The 25,719-nt window shown below is 45.4% G+C and overlaps 1 protein-coding gene across 3 annotated transcripts in view; it reads right to left on the bottom strand.

Moving 5' to 3' along the window:
• Positions 1-1,450: 1,450 nt before the first annotated feature.
• The window catches only part of Septin11 (septin 11), an 89,903-nt gene continuing 65,634 nt past the window's right edge, over positions 1,451-25,719 (bottom strand). For 2 of the 3 annotated variants that reach the window (XM_031391061.1, XM_031391062.1), the window contains exons 4-10: positions 23,622-23,808; positions 20,597-20,758; positions 16,580-16,676; positions 15,613-15,781; positions 12,388-12,520; positions 10,043-10,230; positions 3,004-6,664 (exon numbers count right to left, since the gene is read on the bottom strand). In XM_031391061.1, coding sequence (XP_031246921.1) covers positions 6,649-6,664; positions 10,043-10,230; positions 12,388-12,520; positions 15,613-15,781; positions 16,580-16,676; positions 20,597-20,758; positions 23,622-23,808 — 952 coding nt within the window. In that variant the 3' untranslated portion in view covers positions 3,004-6,648. Of the gene's footprint in view, positions 1,892-3,003; positions 6,665-10,042; positions 10,231-12,387; positions 12,521-15,612; positions 15,782-16,579; positions 16,677-20,596; positions 20,759-23,621; positions 23,809-25,719 lie in introns of those variants that run through there. The other variant, XM_031391064.1, reaches the window with a different exon arrangement.

Raw genomic sequence — 25,719 nt, 5'->3', positions numbered from 1 at the left:
GGGGGGTGTTTTTAACTTTATTTTTAAATCACCCAGCTCAGCATACACTAATCCAGGATGTATTTCTCTTTCATAATGGACTATGCTGGTCTCAAGTAGACAGCTAGACTATACTTGAATAGGCAAGTTATTTGAAACTAATTTTTTTAAAGTTTGGGGGGAAAATGAAAAGGCTATTGCCCGCAGAAACAGGTTCTATAAGGACAAGCCAGTGCATTTATTATTGCTGGTGATCGTCCTCAGCGTAATTCCACAGGAGGCCCTGATGACCTACAACTTTGTCAACATTTGAGAAAAGGAGTCATGTGAAGCAAAATGCCACATCAATGGCAGTCAGTCTTAGGAGACAGGCCACAAGGTGCTTGGCCAGTGATGTCCACAGCTAGGTTCTCTATGGTCACTGAATGGAAACTAGCTTGCTTGGAACTCCCTCACTTCCCACCTCGATCTTAGAGCGAAGAGAAGAACAATGAAAGTACACACTTTCCTTAGGCAAAATCCTGCCACCTGACCTGATTTTTTTTTTTAACATTGCTCAACTATCACCTGAAACAAAATGCTTTTTGAAACAAGTAAATGATAGTATAAAGTTGATATTAAATGGTTATAAGTGTAAAATGAAGTGAATTATACTTAGTGGTTTCAATATAACCTCATGTTTATAGCACCACTATATGCTGGCATCAAAGTTGGTACCCACACCCCGTCCATTAGTCATAGCACTGAATTTCTGTCATTGCATATGGTGGAGGGGCATTTGCGTAGCTTATTAGCTCCAATGAAACTGCCTTTACTTACATTCAGAAATACTTTCTAGTAAGCTGCTTGCTAACAAACTCATTCAGTTGCTCCAAGGGACCTCTTCCCAAGAATAAGAGCCACAAGGACTACTGGGTTGCCACTGGCCTACAGAAACACTGTACCTTTCTCACAGAGGGCACTGTCGCTCCAAAGGATTCTGACCAAACGCACCTCGAACCAGTGACAGGAACTGCCTCCCTGGACAGGAAAGTATTTTAAGATGCAAACAGCGCTGCAGACAAGTAGTGAATTTGGAAGGGAACTTCAACCATTCTTTGCAGATAAGAATTTGGACAGTTGGATTAGACAGATAGCAATCTGGAAGTTGTCTTTTGTCTGAGAGGTGAATATTATTTACATGTCCTGGCTTTGTGCCTGACTCAGCACCACCTGGTCAGCACTGGAAATCAGGAGCTAATCCAGCTGGCACAAGTGTTCTAGATGTGGGTGGACTGGAAGTTTTCTGATGCAAATGCTTTGATTCCTAGCAGGCCTTTTGCAGATACTGTGGAGAAAGCCGCCGCGTGAGTCCCTCTGAGAAGATAACAATTGAACCTCTGCTTTGTTACCAAAGCAGTCACCTGGGAAGGGTATGTACATGTTTAGTGTTCCTTTAGTGGTTTAAAAAAGAAACAAAGCAATGGGCAGGAGGTAAAGCAGACCTTCACAACAAAGTCAAAGGCAGGGATGGGCCAGACAGTATTTTAAGATATCTTTAAATATAAATTGAGCCCCAGAGGCAGAAAAGTCATTTACCCAACACTGGCACAATTGAAACATAATTAAGACTTGTAGGTCAAAACTCTAGTAACAAAAAGGGGCACTTTCAAATTGCATCCAAGATAAGAACATATTAAACAGAATTCCCCCTTGAAGTGAACTTAGGATTGGCTTGATTTTTGATACCAAAAGTTTGAGTAACAAATACAAAATGCAGGAGTGGCTAGTTGGGATCCCCCGCCCCCAAAACAAGCAGATCCCCCTCCCGAAACAACTTCTGTAAGGGATGCAGGTAACAGAGTCAAATAAAAAATGGTTCCTGAATTTAAAGGTAGGATGCCCACTTCTTTCTCTCAAGGCAGATGGTCAGCTGAAAAATAAAAACACCGTATCAATAGGATGTTCCGGAGGGAACATTGCAACCACCTCTGTGCATGCAACAGCATTTTTTTTTTAAATCCCACACCAGAACAACCCACAAAAACCAACAGAAGGCGGCAAGGGTTGACCCACTCTGATGACCTGCTGATAGCTGAGGATCCTGATGGGGCTGGTGAGAGTTGCCCATAGGATGGAGACGGGGAGTACCACGGGCTACATTTGCCCCACAGGTGACGACCTCTTCAAGTGAGGCCCAGGCTCTCCTCAGTCCGTAAGGTCTTAGATTAGGGGCTTCAAGAAAACAGCCGCTAAGCCAGAGGATTCCAGCCCCAAGTCCTGGGGTTTGGGCCTAACTTTTCTATTCCACTCTTTTAATTAATATTATTGTTACTATTTTTGGTGTTGAAGTCACTTCGGTAGCCACTGAGGGTGGTGGTTTGTAAACAGACATTGACAGTTACAAACAGCAGTGCAATATTTGACCCAGACTTTAAAGAATGGGAGGCGATGGTGGAGATGAGGTAACTCTTCCCCAACTCGAGTGGACAGACAGCTCCCGCTCTTCTAATGCTGTCCATTAAGAGAGAGTAGGGCTTGGCAACGGGATGGCTACATAAAGAAGAAGCTACAGAAGAGAAAAAAGAAAGGTTCAGATTCAAATGGATTCTTAAAGCTTAAAAAAAAAAAAAAAAAAAAGCACTTCTCTACAACCAGCGGTGAAAGTAGAAGTCGGTCAGTTAAAGGGCCAGTGTCATCAAGCATCCTTTGGGCAGGAGTGGGTGGAGTAGCAATGTGGGCACTCGGGGGGTGGGGGGGAGAGGGAGGATGCCTCTGCTGGACACTGAGGGTCATCGATGTACTGGGCAGCCGGGGACAAGAGAACAAGTGTGGTGGCGAGAAATGGTGAGCCACATGACCCCACAGGGCAAATGTCTTAGAGAAGAAGCTGGGCCAACCAGCAACACTGAAGTCCACCACACATGATAAGAAAGCGGAAGACAGCGGCCATCCCCATTTCTTTATGTGACAGAACAAGCACATGTGTGTACACAGGCATGTCAGGCAGGGACTGGAAAGAATTCACAAACGGGCACACAGAACAACGGTTGGGTAAAAATATATTTCCCCACTTGAAGTCTTGGCACTGGTGATATACGCATAGGTCACCTGGCACCACACTACGTTAACAGACACCAAGTTACTTGGCAGGTTGCTGAGCCAGCACTTTCATACTCGTAGGAACAATAGGCTTCACATCAATACAATTATTTTAGTTTATAAAAAAGACAAGTGTCTAACATGCAGCTTACATACATGACAATCTGCATTAACACTGAAAGATTACACAACAGTTTTAGAAAACATTGGTTATCTTCAAACAGCAAAAAATGACAGTTCTACAGCTACAGTTTAAGGCATTATCAGCATATTTTAAAATCAAGAAATAGACAAAGTTTAATGCTGTTCACAGCTTAATTTTCAATTTATTTTTTTAAAGTTCCCTTCATACCTACATACAAACTAGACTCTGTAGGTCATGATTCAGCTTACGACTCCGTAATACATGTCCTGTCAACAGAACTAGGACTTTTAGAACCTAGACACTTGTAAATGGCAAAGCCAAGGGATTCAGATGGACAGTTCTGGTAGGACCACACAGAGACAGTACGATGTGGGTAGCGGACGCTTCAATACCAACTCTGCGGAACACTTAGGGGTCTGTCAGGAGAGTGAGATAGCCAAGTCCATCCATTAGAGGTGCACAGGATGGAGAGGAAGCAAGAGCTGTGGCTGGTGAGTTGCAAAGTACAGGAGGGGGAACAAGAAACCCACACCCAACACCAGGTGGAAGAGTTCCCCTGGCTGAGAGAGAGACTTCGGACCGATCCATACAGAGCCCAAGCTGGGAAAACAGTCCTGAACTGCTACCAAGTACTTGCTGGCCATTTGGTCATACCCCACAGCACGGATGATAATTACAGGGGACCACAGTCCAGAAGGAGCAGAGATGCTCACTTTGCTTGGGGCAAAAGATGCAGAGAGGCCAAAGCTGTCCGACCAAAAAAATACAAAATGGCCATTGTGCATTGGGCATAAAGGAGAGGCCATTAGACTGAGATCCAGAATGTCAGGGAACAGAAAGGCAGCCTGGCAGAAACATCGTTTTCAGGATTTTTGTCCCGTGGACAGTGGAAATCTTTCCCCAGCTTTTTGCCACTGTCATAATCAAAGGCCCTCTACATGACCTCCAGGATGCTATACACAACAATGGCTGCAATTGGTAATCAATCCCCTACTTCCTCTGAGATCAAGAGGAAGCACAAATTGTGGGGCAAAATATAAATGTAGCCAGTATAGATGTATTTAACTTTAAAAAGAAAAAGAAAAAAAAAATGACTACTCAAGACTATCCAGGATACCTTCTAAAAGAAAACCTCATCTGCCCCGTTTTCCCTAATCTGAAACAGAGAGATCTGAGTTCTTACTCCTGTACTTACATGCAAAGGCGAAAGCACGTCCAGTTAGATTTGAGAGTATCGTTTATTCCGTGCAGAGCCAGGGACTACTGTGAAGAAAGGTATAGATACGGAAAGAAAAGAGCAGCAGTAACCAGCTCCTAGAGCTTGTGAGCAGTGGCAGGAAAACATTTCAGGAGCAATGCTTTTCTGTTTTTAAGCTTCTTTGGAATTCTCTTGACTTTTTATTCCCTGACTCTCCATAGGATTTATTTTACTAAGAAAAAAATCTTAATGCAAGAAAAAAAAATTCAATAATTTTGGTATCAAAAAAAGTCAACTGTTTGGGTTTTTTGTTTTTTTTGTTTTTTTTTGTTTTCTAAGAGTATCTTTAAAAGCTTTCAGGGATTTGAGAAATTGAATGCAAAGGGGTGTTTTCTATTACAAGGCACTCACACACTCACAAAAAAAGCTCACAGAAGCAGTGGCTGGAACCAGCAGACAACAGCAATGCTCAAGCTCTTGTGTGGTGACCAGTGAAGAAGCAAACGCAGCCATGGTTAGTCAGCATGCCCATTAGTACCTGCTGCTCCACAGCTAGATAGAAAAATGGAAGCAAAGCCAGAGTCTGTGTAGGAGCTCCTTCTTCCACCAGTGAAGATGGCTGTGGCCGCTGCTGCTGCTCTCTGGCATGGTCTACACAGCAGTGAAGCCAATGCCCTTATTTGTCTAATGCAGCCTAATTCAGTTTATGAAAGGCCACTGCTTTCTTATGATGGGGAGATGAAGTAAAAGATAACATAAAAACTTGGCTAGGATCAGATAGGGGCTGGCTGGACAGTGTTTTTTAAAGTGTGTGTGACAGAGAGGAATGCAGCCTGCATTATCCCATGCATGTGTTACTGGTGATGTGAAAGGGAAATGCAGAGGCAAAGGCCTGGGTTCATGAGAAGTGAGAGGAGGGAAGAGCCAAGTTCTGGTTAGAAGGGGGTGGCCAAGCAGGTAGCAGGAGGAACGTCAGAGAAAAGAGGACAGGACAAACGATGCGCCCTTTTCCGTTCCTACACAGCAGGCAAGCAGGACATGTCCTAGCTCCTGAGTTAATCCTCGTGGGGGTAAGGTAAGATAATTGACAGACCCAAGAGTCAGAGCAGGTAGAACCGGTCACAGTGAGGGGACAGGAAGGAAAACTCCTTAGAACTGAGCTTCAATGTCAGCAAGGAACTGGACCAGAGGCTGGCTAGCAGCCGAGTCTATCTCTGCACTGCCCGTTCACTCCTCAGCAATCTTCATCTGAGGACATCCTTTCAGACTTGTGCTACAGGTAGTACAATGTATAGCAAGTTTTCTCGTGGTGATTCATGAAAACTTCTATTAGAAGTAGCCACGTCCTGGAGTCAGCCTCCAAGTCTCCCCTCAGCCTGCTTAAAGCAGATGCAGGTGTGTGTGTGTGTGTGTGTGTGTGTGTGTGTGTGTGTGTGTAGGGTAGGGGTGGAGAGCATCCCCTCACTAGAAGTGGGAATCCAACCTCCTTAATAGAAGATTCTTTAGATAAGCAATACCAGATGAGGTATTCTTTGAGATCTGGACCCGTGAGAGCATCAGGGATGCCCTGGTGGGGGTGAATGTAATCATGATTCTTATGCCAGTCCCTAGCTGTGGCCTGGCATTGAAGGTAGGCATGCAGATGCACACTCCATCTCTAAGACAGTCTAACCAGATCACTGGCTGGGGTCAAATAAACAAATGACTAAATGAAAAAGCCGTACAAGGGGAAAAGCTATCTCAGATGCTCACTCGAGTTTCTGCCTACTTTCAAGCCCACCTCTGGTTTGTGGCAAGTGTGAAGAAGAGAGTGAATTCTGGAGCTGTGCAAGCATTTGAGATGCACAGTTAAGAAAATGCAAGTTGTTGTCATGGCTACTCAGGGTTTTGGCTCAGCTGCCGAGGAGTGAGTTTTCCCACCAGGCATACAGGTAGTAATTTTACCCCGCCTTCCTTGGTCCAAAGCGACATACAAGGGACAGACATGCTTCCTGCCGCCACTTGGAACAGGCATACAAGGCAAATCATCGACTTTCCAGAAACACAGTCCAGCCGCACTCGCGCTTGCTGATATCATCCCCTTGTGCTACGGTTTTCCACCACCTGACAACATTCAATAAAATGAGCTAAGTTACTGGTATTTGGGGAAAGGCTGAAACAACGGATCAAACAGGACACAGATGACAGAGGTACACTACTACTGCCAAAGCAGGTGAATGCGGGAGCGTCCTTGGCTTGCCAGGCCTTATGCGAAGCTTGCACTGCAAGTTAAAAAACAAAACAAAAAAAGTTAGAAATGATAACAAATTAAATGAAAAGAAAACCAGGGAGCGCCAGCACCAGCATTCAGTGGTGGCGAATGCTCATGCAATGATTATGGGACTGAGAAAAATTAAAAGAAAAACCCAAGTAGTCTACAGGAAAAGCAAAGCGAACCTTGAGCCCAGAATAAGAGAGCACATGGCTCGGTTTCCTTTCTCATGGAATTTATATTCATGAGTGACCTTGAAACCAAGGCACTGCCCAGTGGAAGGCTCTACTGTCTGGTTTGTTTTCTCAAATGACACGAAACTATCATCTGTAAGGAGTGGAGAGCACACTGGGGCTGTCCAGAAACGCCATCTTCCACTTTGGGGCTGTGGGAGGAGGAGTCAGAGAATAAACATAGAATAAACATCTTGATGTGGATGACGTGGAGAAAAGAGCTAAAGTAGCTTGCAAACTGGAATCTAGTGGGTGGTCTAGCTGGGAAGAGCTGAAAAAGAACAGGGTTAGAGCTACAACAATGCCAGGAGCTTTCCCTTCTTAGCACCAAAGCATCGCCCAACCTGGGCTCTGCACAGCTGGTTTTGGGCAACTCCAAAACATGCAACTTTATTACTGAGCAAAACCAAACCAACAACAAAAAATACTTGTTTAAAAAAAAAAAAAAAAGCAGGTGAGCAGCTGGCTGTATAAAGTGCAGGTGTCACGTGCCAGTTTAGGATGATGGCGCTGAAAGTCGTCACTGGGGTCAGACGTGCCCCAGCAAATGCCTCCTGGCAACCGTGTAAATTGTTTTCAGCAGAGGGAGGGACACTGTCCACTAGAAAAACTTGTCCTCAGGCAGTCCTACCACTGGAGTGCAGCCCTTGAAAAGGGGAGTGGCCTGGTGGCCAGAGATGGCAGAAGGTAGGGTCCAGCTAATGACAGTGCCATGGTTAGTTCTACTTTGTAATCTTAGGAAATGTTCTATACTCTCATGCCACTTACAGGTCAAGGGGAGGTATAAAGCCTTACCTATGTTTAAAAAAAAAAAAAGGAGTGCATTGTTAGGAAAAAAAGGAGTTTAAAACTGTTAGAAAGTGGATTAAGACTGGCTGAGGGGTGCACAGCGGATGAAAGACACCCTCAGAAGCTTTCTGCTCAGCAGAGCCAGCTCCTAAGAAGCACGGGGTAACACTTGCACCTGCTGCAGCTGTGACCAGGAGGGAGAGCAGTCCTCTTTCATGGTTGCCCTGGTTACTGTCTTTCTGTGGTCCTCTCTAGCCAAAACCTTCCACTGATAATAAGAGGGGTGACTTTTTTTTCTTTTTTGATTTTTTTTTTTTAAACAATTCAGGCCTCCAACTAGCCTTCTCTTTCATTATACAAGCAGAAGTATGGAAAAGGTAAGAACCAACTGACACAAAAAATACTGTCAGTCACTGAGCCTGGCGATTACTGTGAACCAAGCCTAACACCATCGACAATAGATGAGAATATAGAAATGAAGCTAAGAGAGACTTAAACACAGACATCATGTAAACTTTAAAAACATTATACACTGGTAAAGCCTAGGAAGAGAAGAGAATAGGGTAGCTTGTTGCAGAGCAAAAGATGCCCATTACTAAACGGAGGCTTCTGATGGGGGGGAATCAGTTCTTGGAATTTTTATTGCTAAAAGGCACATCCAGTATACATGAAATGTTCTTTTTAACATTGCTGGTCTTTTATATAAACATTTTTAGTTTAAAACTTGTACCTCTACCCACTTTAGTGCTTCAGGGTGCGAAAACCTACCCTCTAGGCTTCCTAAGCAGCCTTCTCTCTTATACATACATACTCTTTCTCTTCTCTTCTCTTCTCTCTCTCTCTCTCTCTCTCTCTCTCTCTCTCTCACACACACACACACACACACACACACACACACACACACAAACACTTCTGTGGTTTTTCTCAGATAAGAGATTTTGATCAGGGTTCAATGCCAAATGGCTTTGACTCTGGCTTGCCATGCGGAGACGCCATTCTTTTTCAATACACATTAGCTTTTCCAACACCCAGAGCAACAAAGAACTGTATTGAACTAGATCATGGAGGCAGTTGTTCCTCTCAGAACTAAGTTTGGGCTGCTGGACTCATTTGATGACTTGGATCTACACCAACCCTGATTAAAGCCATATGTTATCTACGTGGACCACTTCTGTTATTGCTTAGACTGCTTTCCTGCTCCTTTGTTCTCTGGGCATGTTTCCTACCACCCCAGAGCTTGCAAAAGCAATGTGTGTAGAGCATTACTAGTCTTTCAATGTCGCCACAGTGGTGCAAAGACTACGGGCATGCCACAGTGCCTTAGGGGCAAGCCCAATGCATGTGAGCCAGGATTAAGTGACCCCAGCAGTGGGCTGGCTTGCCAGCTCTCAGTTTCAGTTGGGATTGGGTCAATCCTAAGGGCTACATTTTTCAAAGAAGAAGATTCCTTGTTTGCCTCAGTCCTTCCATTTGTGTTGCTACTTAGCCGCCAGATTTTCTCCCAGCATCTTAACTTCCAAGGACAAAGAACAAGAACCCTAAAGAGGGCTCCAGGGTTGCCCATATTGCTCAGCAGGTTCTAGAGAAGAGGGAGGCAGGCATCCCATAGTCATGGGGCCATGGAGAAGTTTTCCAAGGGCTTCCTTAGCACCGTACTCATCAAACCCACAGCTACTGTCACCGCACTGCCTCCTCTGCTCTTTAAGGTGACTCAATGAACAGCTCCAAACCACAGTTCAAGGAAGGGCACTTCTCCGCTAGTTCCCACAGTTGCTGCTGGAGTGCCACAGGAAGGGGCGACCAGAGAGCATCTAGCCCTTTGGCACTTGAAACCAAGGCTGTATGGAAGCCATTCTGTGTGGGGTGCGGGGATGGCATGAGGGTTGCTAATGGGTGGGCATTTTGGTTGAACTTCACAATATGATAATCCTCCAGAAAAACCAGAACCCACTAGCTGCTGTTTGGAAGATAAAATTCAGTAGCTGGCTCGCCATACCATCTAACAGAACAGAGAGCCCACGTGAACAACTGCAGTTTTAAAATGCTTTTACCAGGAGTCTCGAGCAAGCCTGCAGAGGCACCATGAGAACCCGCCTGTCTTCCCTGTGTCTCCTAGTATTGCTACAGAAGCTCACGGGCCACTGCTATCCTGATTGCTTGGTCACCTTAGTGACATTTATAAGTTAATCCTTTGTATCCTTTAAAAATATCTCTAAAACCTCTGCCGTCTTCCCTGCACGGTAGAGAAAAATACTTGCTTCTATGTTTCTGGCGACGACCAGTTTCCAGTCTGTAAGTAGGAAAAGGTGGACATGCAAGAGGAAGAGATTGTTAACGTCCCCAGGAGGCGGGGGACACCTGCTTACTTTTTCTTATCCTTGTCCTTCTTGGTTTGCTGGGCCCCAGACTGCTGGGCCTGGGATTGCAAAAGCTGAGCCGCCGCCTTCTTCTTCTGGAAGTTGCTCACCTCCTCCTCAAGCTCCTTCTTCTTGTCTTCCACCTTTTTCTTCTCCTCTTGGTGAGTTCGCTTCAGGAGGTCAAACTTCTCATGGAGCTGGGAGGAACAAAGGAAAACAGGCGTGGCGAAAGGAATGAATGAAACTGTGTGAGCCAGTGCAGAATCAGAACACGTGGCCCATGGCTGCTCTTGCTTTGTGGTGGTCTGAACAGCAATGGTCCCCACAGGCACATAGATTTGAATTCTTAGTCATTAGGGAGTCATCACTGGTACTACGTGACAAGGACTAGGAGGTGTGGCCTCGTTGAAGTGTCACTGGGGATGGCTTCCAGGCCCTGTGGCTCTTTCTTCCTGCTGCCTGCAGATCCACATGCAGAAGTCTCAACTATTTCACCAGCACTGTGTCTGCCTGCCTGCCTGCCTGCTGACACACTCCCCTCCATGAGGACAATGGGCTAAATCTCTGAAATGGTAAGACAGCCCCCAAGTAAATGTTGTCTTATAAAAGAGTTGCCACGGTTATGGTGTCTCTTCACAGCAACAGGACAGTGACTAAGTCAAGCCTGATGTATCTAGGTGGCTTATGGAGGAGGAAGGTGCGGATGTTGAGCCCTAAGCATTTCTGCCACTTGAGTTCATCAGGGCTAAACCCCTTTGGACACACTTAGTGACGATAAGGTACTTATTTAATTATTTAATTTTTTTTTGGTTTTCTGATTCTGTGGCCCTGGCTATCACTGAACTCATTAGATCAGGCTGGCCTCAAGCTTACAGAGATCTGTCTGCCTCTGCCTCCTGAGTGCCGGGACTAACAGCATACACTACTATACTCTGCAATAAGTCACATTATTTTTGAAAGCATAAAGATAGATGGCCAGTAAGGTGGCTTCGCAGGTAAAGGTGCCTGCTGCCAACCCCACCCTGAGTTTGATCTCTGAAACCTACATAAGAGAGAAAACTGATTTTTCCAAGTTGTCTTCTGACCTACACACACACACACACACACACACACACACACACACACCCCACACAATTTTAAAGGATGTATTTTTTTAAAAAGCATGAAGAAGGCAAAAATTAACCATAAGCCTAATGACAAAGTCACCCTTGAAACAAAAATGGATTCTTGGTTCTGGGCCTTGGATAATTCAGTGTTCATACACATAAATTATTCCCTCTCTTTCCATACATATGTGCACATATACACTTAGCTAAACACACTGTTTAAGTAATAAGATGAATACTTATTAGCTTTTGACAAAAAAAAAAAAAAAAAAAAAAAAAAAAAAAAGACAGCCACGGCACAGCTCAGCAGTAGGTCTACCATGCAGGTGTGCAGCTCTGCTTCATCCTCTGAACCAAACAACAAAATAGTCAGAAACAAAGACAGAACGGGGTCTCGGGTGGACAAGAGATTACTAAATTCTGAAATTTATCTCATCACAACTTGGTTAAGGTTAGCCAAAAATGCTCAATTTTCCTTCCTCTGCAGCATAACCATTTTAAGCAATTTGCATAAATGGCCTCTATGTCCTACCAGCTTCTTTAAAAATATTTATTTTTAATGTGTATATGTTTCGCCTCCATGTATGTCTGGTCACCACTGTGTCTGGTACCCATAAGGGCAGGAGAGGGCATTGGATCCCCTGGAGTTACAGATGGTTGTGAGCCATCATGTAGGTACAGGGGATTGAAGATTGGTCCTGGGGAAGAGTAGTCAGTGCTCTTAACCACTGAGCCATCTCTGCAGTCCCAAGTTTCATCAGTCTTTAAAAAATAAAATAAGTTGCAAACATTATTCCGAAGAGTGCGGCTGGCCGGGGTAGGGAACTGGGTGGAGTCAGAGGACACCATAGCAGGAAATACGTCGGAATGAACGTAGTGGGCACAAGCATGGGGTGTGGGTAAGACCATAATGCAAAACGCCTCCATTCTTTAGCTCATTTAGTTAGCTGAACCCCAAATCTCACATTTGAAGACTTATAAACTGAGGAAACTCAGAGCTGAAAAGACCACGCAATCAGTTAGAGATGTAAGATCTGGTTTTAGCCTTGTCTACTGCAAAAATCACTCAGCTTTCTGGCTCTCAGTTTTCCTTCTGCTAAATGGACAAGAATATTTGCCAGCATTCCCTGGGGAAGCTGCTCTCGTGATAATGGGGAAGGGGAACCACTCTGCACCACTGTGAAGTCTCATTAACCGCAGCGTGCTGATAAAACGCCAGTTTCAGTTCCTGGAGGACAGGCAGCTCACCTCTTTTTCCGCCTCCTTGAGCTCCGCCTCTTTCTCCTTCACCCTCATGACGAACATCTGTCTCATCTCCTCCTCTTTCTTCTGCAGTTCTCCCAGGAACTCATTCCTCTTTGCTTCGTATGTCTCCTGAAGACTATTAAAAGTCCACAAAGCAAAGACAGGGCATAAGACAGCATCATACATTTCAGTTCACGCCAGTTCTCCCTCTCTGGTTCCAAAAGAAAAAGCACAACTGCTGCTTACCACACTACGTGTTTTATTCTTCATTTATGCTGAGACTGCAGAGACGAATACATCCAAAAGCATAATGCAATGCCATAGGCCTGCAGCTAACCAGCCAATGCAATGCCATAGGCCTGCAGCTAACCAGCCAATGCAATGCCATAGGCCTGCAGCTAACCAGCCAATGCAATGCCATAGGCCTGCAGCTAACCAGCCAGGTTTCTTGCACAAGCATGCCGGCCTGGCATCATGGGTGAAATGACAGGAACTGGAGTCAGACAGAGTTCTAATTGTGGCTTCAGCAACTGACTGACTGGTAGGCACAGCTCTCCAGTCCCCTGCACTGGGCTTCAGGCACAGTAACGCTTACCTCCACGGATAAGACTGTGCGCTTGAGTCAGGCATTGCTTGAGAAAAGCATCGCCCATACAGTGTACAACAGTGTTCACTAATCTCCCTCTCCCCTCCAAGGCAAGTGGAATTAGTAAGAAGTAAAGCCACGGTAAAGCCAGGGCAGAAAACCACCACGGGTCAAGCCATGTTACGGTTTCAAGTGGTGTGGGGAGGAGACTTTTTTTTCATTTTGAATCCTGTACTCTGTCCTTCTGCAGAACTCAGAGCCTGCATTTCATACTGAATGTCATACTCAACTGTATCTCTAAGTCAGAACACATTTACAGAGAAAGCTGTGACAAGACTATATAATCAACAGATCTGAACCACTAAAGAAAGTCCTCTTGCTAAGTCTAATTTGTTCCCTGATCTCACTCAGGGGACATGAGTAGTGGCAGAGCCAGGACTTGAACTCAGGTTCCTTGGCCAGCATTCCTCAACACTGGTCCTGACCAATGCATTTGACTTCACAAAGCTTTGTTGTTCCACTTTTGGAACAAATACTCTATTAAAAAAAACAACACTTTTTCATCAGACTTAATAACCCTAGAATGGGCTTATTTTATGGGGTTATCATCTGGGAAATTCATTGTAAGCCCAGACGGACTTGCTACACCTTCACAGAGCCATCCTATCTAGTTGAAGATCTTTTCACGAGCCTGCAGGACTTAATGAAATGCTACTAAGTTGGTTAGAAGTTAACTTCTTGGATAGAAGTCCTTTGTGTGAGATCTGCATTTGTCCTCCCTAACACAGACATGATGGGAGTGCACAGGTGTCCCGTGGGGGGACTAGCCCAGAAAATACTCAACTTTCTCCAAAGTGATTCCAAGAAAGAACTCCTCCACCCAAGGGCCATTCAGACCCAAGAGGAGAGCTTCTCTGAGCACTAACAGACAGCCTTAGGTTCTCTGGCCATCCATCAGTTCTATGGCATGTAGATTTCAGAGTGTGTCCTAGGGATAGCCCAAAAAAGATGGAAAACAGGTTGTTCAAAGGCACTGTGGCCTTAATCAGAAGAGACTCAGAGTCCAGACAAATCTCACATTGGCTTGACTGAGATCCCTATTTAAGAAACGGCTTGGCCTCAAATTGGACAATCCCTTCCTCTACCAGGAGGTGGCAACCTGGCCTTGAGCCTCTCCTTCCACAGTGACTCAGAATGATCCTTCCATTCAACCCAAGCTTTTTCCACCGTGGGCTGGGGCTGGGGAAAGGGGCTGTTCAGAGGGGGGATATTGCTAGGGTGCTGAGCTGAGCCTACCGGTTTTTCACTTTAATTTACTTATTTATTGATTTTATATTACATCTTGATGGCTGCCCCAACCTCCCAGTCCCCTGCCCTGAGCGTACCCTCTTTTTAAAGTGATTTTTTTTAAAAAGATTTATTTATTTATTTTATGTATTTGAATGTACTGTAGCTGTCTTCAAACACCAGAAGAGGGCATCGGATCCCATTACAGATGGTTATGGAAACTTAACTCAAGACCTTGGAAAAGCAGCCAGTGCTCTTAACCGCTGAGTGGTCTCTCCAGACACAATTACCTTTCTCCCCTGCACATTTTGCATGTCCATCTGTCTGTGATGTGGGAAACCATATACATTTCCTAAGCTTTTTCTTTTCCTACCCTCTGTCAGAGTTGTACACCAGTGAGATAACAAGAGAAGCTGAGGGCTGAAGAGACAGCTCAGTGGCCACGATGCTGGTTGCTGTTCCACAGGACCCAAGTCTGGTTCCCGGTACAATCGTCAAGTGGCTCACCTGTAATCCCAGCACCAGGGGATCTGACACCCTCTTCTGGCCTCTGTGGGCAGACACACTCGCACACAGACAGACAGACAGACAGACAGACAGACACACACACACACACACACACACACACACACACACTCTCACAAGCTTTATAAAGAACAGAAAAGGGCTGGCAAGACGGCTTAGCGGGTAAGAGCACCGACTGCTCTTCTGAAGGTCCCGAGTTCAAATCCCAGCAATCACATGGTGGCTCACAACCATCTGTAATGAGATCTGACACCCTCTTCTGGTGTGTCTGAAGACAGCTACAGTGTACTTATGTATAATAATAAATAAATCTTTAAAAAAAAAAAAAGAAGAGAAAAGCTGAGCCACCTTAGGAAGTTAAATCTGTTAAAGACATATGAATGGGAGCAAATGTTAGCCAGCAGCTGCACCCTATGAGGGTGTGAGTCAGGCACTACACCCCACGAACATAATTAGGAGCTAGGGTTCAGGGACCAAGGAGGCAAGGATTGGGAACGACCTCCTTTCCTTAACGACTAGGACTTTAGGCGGGTTGCTTACATCCGGTGCTTTGAGTGCTAATACTTGTAAATGTGGGCAGCAAGACCATCATCCACAACACCACCTAGCTAAGATGATAATGAAAAGTGGTCCTCCTAACACCAGATGATTAGCCCCGCCCCCTCACCAAGTCACAGAGGTACCAAAGCCTCAGTGGTCCTCCTAACACCAGATGATTAGCCCCGCCCCCTCACCAAGACACGGAGGTACCACAGCCTCAGTCCAGGAACTCTTTCCGTGGTGCGGACACACCTCGGCCTAAGACGCCTGTCTGCTGCACATGCTCATACCTGAAGGGCTTGCTGTCAGGGTCAGTGTCCTTGAAGCCCATCTCCTCAAGCTTACAGCGCCGATATAACTCATAGTGGCGGGTGTGCGTCTGCTCCCGCAGGTCCTCCATGTTCACTCGGATCAGCATCTCCCTCAGCTTCACAAAATCACAGTGGTTTTCATTCTCAACTACAAGAAAAATAAGCCAAGGAGAGGAAGGCCCTCAGCAGTGACGTCACTGAGCTACAGAGGTGAAGCTACAGAGGCGGTGTCACCACCCCTCTGGAGATTCTCCAGGGCATAGAGGGTGCCTTGCTGGCACCTCCCTCCACTCTCAAGGAAGCCCTGACAAGGGTGGCTGAAAAAGAGCGCCAAGGGAGGGGCTTCACAATCTTTCCTTTTAACCATTCTGCTGGCCAAATCATGACTCTTCCCTTGCACAGGCAGAGTCTGGGTTTGGGGTGCAGCAGGGGTCACCCACAACTACCACTCCAAGCTGCCTCAACCTAGCTTGAATACCATCATTCTTCCTAATTACCAGATTTCTGCTGAAATAGCATTTCCTTGGAAAACAACTTTCCCAGAGAAACAAGTTCTTCTTAGCTTGTCCTTGCTGACGAGATAGGTGCACACTCTTTGTGAAGAACGGTTTCCTCTCATAGGAGGTTTTTACTAATTTCCTAAAGAGCCCTACATCTTGAGGGGCTGTCTCCAGCTCAGGGCTTGTAGCTGCTTCTCAGTCCGTCTGTCTACCTGCCCCATCGATGACCATTTCTTTCTTCCTCATGGCTAAGCATGGGTGGGGGTATTGTGGGAAGCAGTTAGGGATTCGGGGGTTGGGAGTGTGGTTGGGGGAAGTGGGGCAGACAGGAAAGCCCCAAGCATTCCCACATGCCCCACATTGACACCTCCTTCCACATTGTGCCTGCCATTTCTTCATCTCGGGCACTAACATGGAGTCCCTCTCCCATAACAGGACCGACGTACCCTGCACCACACCCCAAGGGTACTGCCTGGCCTTGGCCATCTTGTTGCCAATCTTCACCTCCTCCGTACTGCCAACCACTGCAAATGGGAGATGGACCTAGCAAGTGACAGAGAGGTAGACGGTTATCACACAGCACCAAGCACAGCTCCCGACCCTATCACTAGAGAGGGGCTTCCTTCCTCAGAGGCAAGAGAAAAGGTGATAACATGAAGGACAGCCAGGGGTGACTGTAGTCTGGTGGATGCCCTTGGTGAACCATGGTCTCCATGATCTTGTATTCTAGCCATATATAAGCTAGATTTAAGGAGCAACTTGAGCTTGATCTGCATGTCCTATGTCACAGCTGACCTGACACTGTGACACTCTGTGTCCATATGGTACTTAAAAACATGGCTTGTGGGGGAGGACAGGAGACATGGGTCAGTGCTTAAGAACATTGGTTGTTCTTCCAGGGAGCTGAGGTTCAGTTCCCAGCACCCACGTGGTGGTGTTTTCACAACCATCTATAATTCCAGTTCCAGAAAATCCGATGTCCCCTTCTGGCCTCTGTGGGCACTGTATGCACATGGTACATAGATACACATGCAGACAAAATGTCCACACACATAAAATAAAAATAAGTAAATCTTTGGTTGATGGTTCACAGCATAAACAGGCTGGTCCAAGACATCTGGCACATATGTAGCAGAAAGCTGCCATGTCTGGCCTCAGTGGGAATGGATGCGCCTAATCTTGCAGAGACTTGATGTACCAGGTTAAGGGGTTATAGAAGTGGGGGCTACCCTCTCAGAGGTGAAGCAGGGATGGAAGGAGAAATTCTGTGAAGGAGGACTGTGGGGCAGCATTGGAGATATAAATAAATTTAAAAATAAGAAAATCTTCATTCACACACATACATATGGCTTGTGGGATCAGGGTGCTCACTTTTAAATTTCATTTACTTTTAACTGATTCACATTCAAATTTTAAAATGAAAGTAATGGAAAATATCTTCCCATTAAATATTAAATTTATTGACTAGTAGGCCCCTGCATTCCATTTAGCTTTGAGCTCAAATCAAATCTTAAAAGAACAGTTTTATGATGGTAATGAAAGTTTTAAGAAAAATTAACATAGTTAACTGACTACTTACTGAAAAATCTCTAAAGCGTGTTAGGAATGACGGATGCTTGAGTCTGCCTTTTGACTGTAATTTCATGACATGTTACTGATGAATGCGAAAATGGACTTGAGGTTGGAAGGGGGGGGGGTCATTAAACGTATACATTGGATTCCAAAGACCTGCTACAAAAGCATCACACTGGTGAGATCTACATGGACTGTGCTGAGCTTCATTTTACTTTTACTGAACGTAACTATTGACTTCCTGGCTTTGCAGTGCTGGGATGGGACCCAAGGCCTTGCGCATGCCAGGTGAGAACAGAGCTGAGCAGAGGCCCCAGCTGCAGAACTATGACAGACAGGCTCATCAGTGCACAAACTTCAAGTCAGAAATACACTGTAGTCCAAAATACTGGCTTGAGCCCTGCACCCCAGCTTAGCTCAAGCAGAGACGGTAGGTATGGTATCCGAGACAACGGCCTCTTCCACATTGGGTCATCTGGTAGTTATGAATGTGGGGGAGGAGGCTAACTGCTTTCTATCAGCACACACGAGTAAGGAGATCTTTAGGGCTGCTTTGAGAATTACTGCTTATGGTTTCCTGTCCACTGTTGAGAAGGGAGACGATGTTTTCAAGATAATTAGGTAGAGTCCGCAGCTCAGGTTGCAGGCGTGGCATACCTAGTCCAGGGGACTCTGGCGCAGCAGTTACGATGAGCACAAAGCTCCTACTGAGGACCAGAGTGCTGCCCACAACGCTCACGCTTTGGGACAACTCACAAGCACTCCAGATCCAAAGCCTCTGGTCTCACATGCACATATTCGCATACAGATACACACCCACACACATCATCAAAGACAGACAGGGTAGGACTACGTAACCCTGGATGGCCTGGGAATTTGCTATATAGACCAGACTTGCCACAAATTCATGGGCATATGCCTGCCTCTGCTCCCAAGCGCTGGGATTAAAGGCATGTGTCACTCCCTGAAAGGAAGGAGAAAGGGATCTTTCTAGACAACTCGATATATCAACCTAGAAAACACTTGCCACTCAATGTGACAGAAGCAACTGGTAAGTTTAGCTTTAATAATCAATACATCGCCACATGAAACTGGTAGGGATTCTGGCAATGGGAAGAAATAGGTCAAAAGGGAGAGGGGTATGTAGCAAAATGATGGGTAGAGGAGGGAAAGAAACCAAGGATACCATGCTTCCTCATGTATGTGACCCTAGATATAAATGCATGTATGCATGCATATAGGTGGATGTTTGCATGCATGTGTGCATATGTGCATGCATGTGTATGACAGGAAAGCAGAAAGGAAGGAAGAAGACAAAGTTGGCACCATGTTCAACATGACCTGGCATCTTGTTCTAACTGGAGCAACGAGAGAATCATGGTAAGACACATAGACACACTGTGGTGGTTTGAATATGCTTGGCCCAGGGAGTGGCACTACTAGGAGGTGTGGCCTTATTGGCGGAAGTGTGTCACTTTGTGGGTAGGCTTTGAGACCCTCCTCCTAGTTGCCTGAAGATAGTCCTCTCCCAGCTGCAGGTGGATCAAGAGGTAGAACTCTCAGCTCTTCCAGCACCATGCCTTCCTGGATGCTGCTATGCTTCTTGCCATGATAAGGGACTGAACCTCTGAACCTGTAAGCCAGTCCCAACTAAATGTCCTTTAGAAGAGCTGCCTTGGTCGGGGTGTCTCTTCACAGCAATGGAAACCCTAAGACAGAAGTTTACACGGGAACCCTAACAGAGAAGTAGGGTCAGGTAGACTGTGCACACTGTCAGAGCCACACCTACTACCACTAAAAGCCTGGAACCTCAGTGAGCTAATTATGTGCAGCAAGGGGCGGGGCTAGCTCCTAGGAGGTCTCTGTAGGTGAAGAGTAAACCCTCATGAAAGAAGCTGCAGTTGCTAGTTTTTGCACAATCTAGTCAACCACTGGTACACTCATACTTGTACACACTGTTGACGTTCACACTTAAGACTAGAGAAAGGCTTTCCATCCCTCTGAGCCTTGTGGCGGAGTGTGTATGTGTGTGTGAGTGTGTGAGTGTATGTGTTTGTGTGTGTGAGTGTGTATGTGTGAGTGTGTGAGTGTGTGTGTGTGGCAATGGCAATGCTGTTCCTGTGGATCTGAGGCATTGACTTCAAATAATACACATTCCCTCAGAATTTCATTCACTCCGGGCTTCCTCAGCTCCCCACAGGTAGGGGTTAATATGAGCAAAGTACTACAATACATACTTTTGAAAAACATTTATTTTGCCCACTAAAAAGTTTTAAAATACTTAAAACCCCCAAAATTAGGTAGATAAATTATGGTTGGCAAGAGGAGCAACTGATCCAGACAGTTGGTGATTTCTGCCTATCATCTTAGCACTCAGGAGGCTGAGGCAGGAGGATCAAGAATTGAAAGCCAGCTTTGGCTATACGTTTGAGGCCAGTTTGGGCTAGATGAGACCTGGTCATGAAGTCAAAGAAGGGCCAGGAGCAGCTCATTTATCTCCTGATGGCTACCTCTCTGCTGTGGGTAGTATACCTCGTTTTTTGGTTTGCCTTCAGATTCAGGGAAATGCAGTGGAAAGGCACAGAGGAGAAGGCAGCTCTAAGGCAAATGAGAAGCAGGCAGCCATATTTCTGCCAACGCTGACCGAGTAAAGGGCTCCCTTCTTTGAGCTGCTTTGAATAAGGTCCTGTATTTGTGTCACATTCCTAGAAGAGTCCCCATAAAAACCAGAGCAGGCAGAAAGCTGAAATAATCCTGCCTTCTTTTCCCACTTGACAGTGAGAGAAACTGAGGCACGAGCTAGTTAAATGACTGGCAGTCCCACTGAGGACCTCCATGCAAGCTTTCTGGAAGGCCTCCCTCCACTCCGAATTCAGCTGAGGAGGACTTACACTCATCGTTGCGTTAATCTCGGCCACCGTCTCCTCATCTGTGGGGAATTGATATATCTGGACTCCATTGCTAACCAGTTCACTCATGATCTTACTCTTGAATTTATGCAGTTCGTTCTTGGCGATGGTGTCAGCTTTCGCAATAATCGGGATGATGTTCACCTGCAAAGCACAAACATGTCCAGGTTCACACAATGTAAGGTGCTGATGCTAATGATCAGACCTCCTCCTGGATGAGAAATTCAAACACAGAGTCCTCTCAGCTCCCCTCTGACTTCCTCGCATCCCACACTGATGCTTATTGGTAATTTCCTCTCCTGTGTCACCTCCCACTTGACAGAGTAAAAGGAAGTGTTTTTATTCCATGATGAACAGTGACAGCAAGGAAGTCAGGGCGCTATTTGAATAAACAGCCACTCCTTTTAGGGGCTTGATTTCTGTGTGCCCATGCATCACTAGTCAAAGCGCAGCATTATCAGGGCTACACTGTATCACCTTTTCTTTACTGTGATGACCTGGAAATTCCTGGGAGAGATTCAAGTATGAGGACAAAAATAAAAAAATAAAAAAATAAAATAAAAATTATTTTACCCATCTTTAGCTGGGCAGTGGTGGTGCACATCTTTAATCCTAGCACTTGGGAGGCAGAGGCAGGTGGATTTCTGAGTTCGAGGCCAGCCTGGTCAACAGAGTAAGTTCCAAGACAGCCAGGGCTACACAGAGAAACCCTGTCTTGAAAAACAAACAAACAAATAAAAAGTCCCATATTGAAAGCAAGGCTCACCATGAGCATGGTGGCACATACAGGAATCCCAGCACGAAAGAGAGAGAGTCAGGAGGATGAAGAGTTCAAGGCCATGCTCAGCTACACAGTAAGTTTGAAGCTGACATGGGCACCATGAGACCCTGGCTCAAAAACTGATGGCTCATTTTCAGAGCGTCAGTTATGAAAATAGGGGTACATTGAGTTTGGCCTTAATGGTAGACATCCCAGAATAAGAGCTCGGGACACCTTGGTATGCAGGAACAAAGGCCCCAGGTGGGAAGGACACCATTGGCTCGACTTTTCCAGAGGTCTCACACAGCTGGCCTCAAACACACTGTGCTGGGGTTGGTTGGAGCGCCTGATTCTCCGGTCTCCTCCTGAGTGCCGGGACTACAGACACAACTTTTTCTTCTAATCCACAGTTTAAGATGAACCGTCTCCTTCTCCCTCACAGGCACAGAGCTTTTAGTGAGATGCTCTGGAGATCTGGTATCTAGACTACACTCTCTGCCCAGCTCACGGCATTTCAGAGTTTTCAGTCACATTTGAATTTTTTGCTTTTCTTTTCCATGGGCCAAATAAGAACTCTGTGACAAACAAGAACAAGAGACAGTGCTGACAAACACGTTTGTGTTCAACACATCTCTTGGAATTGGGGATTCCTCTGATTAAGGAGAACGTCCCTAACAACAGGCAAGGGCTGGATCAGAACCTCACAGGCAGAGCCCTTTCTGTCCTCATGACAACCTCGTGTGTACACTCTGGACTGAGATGGTATCAAAAACAACAGCCAGTCATGGTTTCTTGGCCAAACTGACCAGGGTGTAGACAGAGACATCAAACTCTCACATGGGCAGATAATTACACTATTCTAAGACTTTAATTGCTTAATACTTCCCTTTATCTTTTTAAATAAATGAAACTGGATAAATAGCATTGAGAGATGCTACCTAGCTCTCCGACAATATCATAATCAAGTCATCTGAAAGTTTAACCTGCTTTGCAGTTGGACCTTCTGGCTTGTTTGTGTTGGTTGCATTTGTTCAGGTTCTAGTTTTCTCCTTTTCCTTTCAACTCTCAAACAGAAAGCTACAAGCCCCACCTTTCTTTAGAATGCCTCTAACAAATGGATGCTTAGCAGAAGTGGAACAGGCAAGGCAGAAGTGGATCCGCCCTCCTCCCCACATGGGATCTGCCATCACCAGAGCAAAACCAGGAATCAAAGCTCAGATAACTGAACAGGGTAAGGAAGAATGTCTATTATCCTTGCAGAGTCCACTGCTAGTTGTAGTAGTGTAGTTGTGGTAGTAGTAATGGTAATGGTGGTAGTGGTGGTAGTAATGAATAATAATAATAATAATAATAATAATAATAATAATAATAATAATAATAATAATAATAAAATGCTTTAAGGCCAGCAGAATATCTTTCTGTAAAGCACTTTGCCCATGGATGCTAGAAACCCAAAGACCCTGGCTAGTCCAGAAAGGAGCCTGAGGGGGGCAGGCTAACTGCTGAACATTCTCTTTATGTTTTACTTCTCTAAAGAGAAAGAAAATTTTAAACAGTATTGGGGGGGGAGAGTAGTATATGCACGCAGTAACACACCCTAGGGGCTCTGATCATCCAGTAAGACTTTGCACTGTCAAAGGGAGTTAGTCTAGGAGAAAGGACGACGGCTTAGCTTGTGGTCACTCTTGATGCCCTTTGCATCATGTATTTTGGAACATATTGTTTTCTGTTCATTTCAAAACAGAAAACTGAATTAATTATAAAACTGGACATCAAATTGTATCATGCTGAACAGCCCCTTCCTTCGAGAGCTGTAAAGATAGAGACTACAAACGTGACAAGCCAAAAAAACGAAATACAGACTTCACTTCCTGTGGATACACATGCATTTTTAAAATCTAAAAGGCGGTGTGTCCTCAGGCAAGCAAAACATTAGAATCTGATCCGACTCTGAACTTCAAATTAAAGCCGGCTCTTTCTAGTCTCCAGGTGGTTAAATAACCATCCCATTTAAATCTTAGTCTCCATTTAAGAACTAGGTGTAGTTTTGTGTGGAGGTTTGGTCTCCTCGTGCCTAACACCCAGAAGAGGTTTTTAGGCACTTATGTGGCCAAACTTCACGGCTCTGTAATCCAGGACAAAAGAAAGCAAAGCAATAACAATGACCCAGCTACAAGCATTACATCAAATAAGCTATGGATGAGAAATGGATGCCTGAAGGAAAGTGGACGGGGCCACGTGCGGTACCTTGCTGTCCAGCTTCTTCATGGTGACCAGATCCAGGGACTTCAGTGAATGTCCCGTGGGAGCAATAAAGTAAAGGCAGGCGTGAATCCTTGTGTCATGGTAGTTGAAGAGAGAACGTTTAATTTTCAATTCCTCTTGCAAATAGGCCTCAAACTGGGCATCAATGTATTCCACTATAGGTTTATAGCTGGAAAATGCAGAAGAACATTTTAAAAACACATCTTCAATTTTGTTTCAGTCTCAAAGCTCTTGCAGGTTGGTGCAGTCTTTCACTAAGAACTACAGGTGATACTCTGTCCTAGGAGATAGGAGGACCCAAGTTCTTCACCTTTCCTGGCCCCCTCTGTACAAGCAGCACAGAATCACTTATCCTGGCCCCGAAACTTCAGACCTTGCTTGCTTCCAGGCTCTGCCTACAATGTCCTTTAGCTAGAACCTCTAAGAGATCATGGATCTCAGGAAAGTGATTCTGACAGCTTCTAATGCCTGCTTGGCCTGGGTGCAGGGAATGAAATCCGTTTGTGATTTCGGAATGGGGCGTCGCTGCCTCCGGGGGAGCTTTCCCTAGTCCTTGGCACATCCCCAGAGAAGCAAGCCTGCTAAGCTCTCTGCACTTCCCTAAGTTGATCAAGGCACTGAGGATCCTGCACAACTATGATTTAAGATTCTTCCCAATATAAGTAATTTTGTCCTTTAACCATAAACTGTGTGCCTTCTCCTTCTCCTCCTCTTCCTCTTCCTCCTCAAGTCATAGCTAACTCTGTTTTGGATAACTATGTATGATTCTATTAGCTGGCTATGATAATCAGCAACAGCCATTACAAACACATCCTCAAGGAAGTGGGAAAAGGCATTAACCCTTTCAGTCCCCAAGGGATGCAATCAGGGAACTTCATTTTAGCCGCAAAGAGAAAGACAGATCTATTAGAAACACAAGGCACTACTTCTCCTGGAAAGTACTCTCTGGTGAACAATTCAGTTGTATGAAAATAAGAGTCTTTGAATACCCTGATCCCAGAACCATAAACCAAAGGAAAGCCCAAATGGGGCTTTACAAATCCTTACAATAAGGATCTCAGTAGACGTTCTAAGGAGAGTGGCAGAGAACACAGTTGTGACCAAGACTAAAACAATCAGCAAACTGGTTTTGTATTGGTTAGGACAGGAGAGACTGGGGGAGGGGAGGGGAGAAGCACAATGAAACAGGAGAAGCATGACCGTGTGTTGGTGTATCTCTGCTTGTCTGTGTGTCTGTCTGTACATTGAGGCTAGAGGCAACCTCAGACAATGCTCCTCAAAAAGCCATTTCCTTTTTTTTTTTCTTGAGATAGAATCTCCTACTGGTTTGGGACTTGGCAAGTGGGCCAGGTTGGCTGGTAAACTGAGGCCCAGGATCCTCTGGCCTCTGTCTCCCCAGAGCTGGAATTAGAGGCTTGTATCACCACACTTAGCTCTTTGATGTATGTTTTAATGTTGAAAGTGCTATCACCTGAGCCCCTTGCTCCTTGCGTAGGTGTTTTAAGGCAGAGTCCTGATATGTATGCAGCTATCCTTGAACTTGTAGCATTCCTGCCTCAGCTCCCGAGTGCTGGGACCACATGCATGCATTCCTACATGGAGCAACTAAACAACTGCTTGTTGGTTTGTCCTTCCATAATGTGATCATTACCCACCGGTGGAATGTAAACAGTCGCTCTACAGGTATTTAAAAAAAAAAAAGTGGAATATGTCTCAAAGTTAAATTGAGAATTGCAAAATTCTCAAGCAATAGATAGCGAACTGATAAGATTCGTTGTTTCTCAACTTTGAAATATAGGCACAGATTACGTAACAATACCCGCGCTTATTATTTTGAGATAGTTGTGTAGGAGAATCATGGATTTAGGCCAAAGTGCCTGAGACCCAAAGGAAGCATCCCGGTCTCTAAGTAACTAGCTCCATGGCCTTGGACAGGGCACTGAAACCTGTCTGTGCTTCCCCATAAAGATGGCAGGTGCAGAGACAATGCCGTGGATAGACCCTGGTACATGCTTCTAGTCCCAGTACTCGGAGGTAGGGAAAGGGAAGATCAAGCATATAAGGTGAGCCGCAACGACAC

This window comes from Mastomys coucha, unplaced genomic scaffold (assembly GCF_008632895.1).
Source record: "Mastomys coucha isolate ucsf_1 unplaced genomic scaffold, UCSF_Mcou_1 pScaffold22, whole genome shotgun sequence".
NCBI classification, from domain to species: Eukaryota; Metazoa; Chordata; class Mammalia; order Rodentia; family Muridae; genus Mastomys; species Mastomys coucha.
This window is presented reverse-complemented; position numbering and strand designations above follow the sequence as displayed.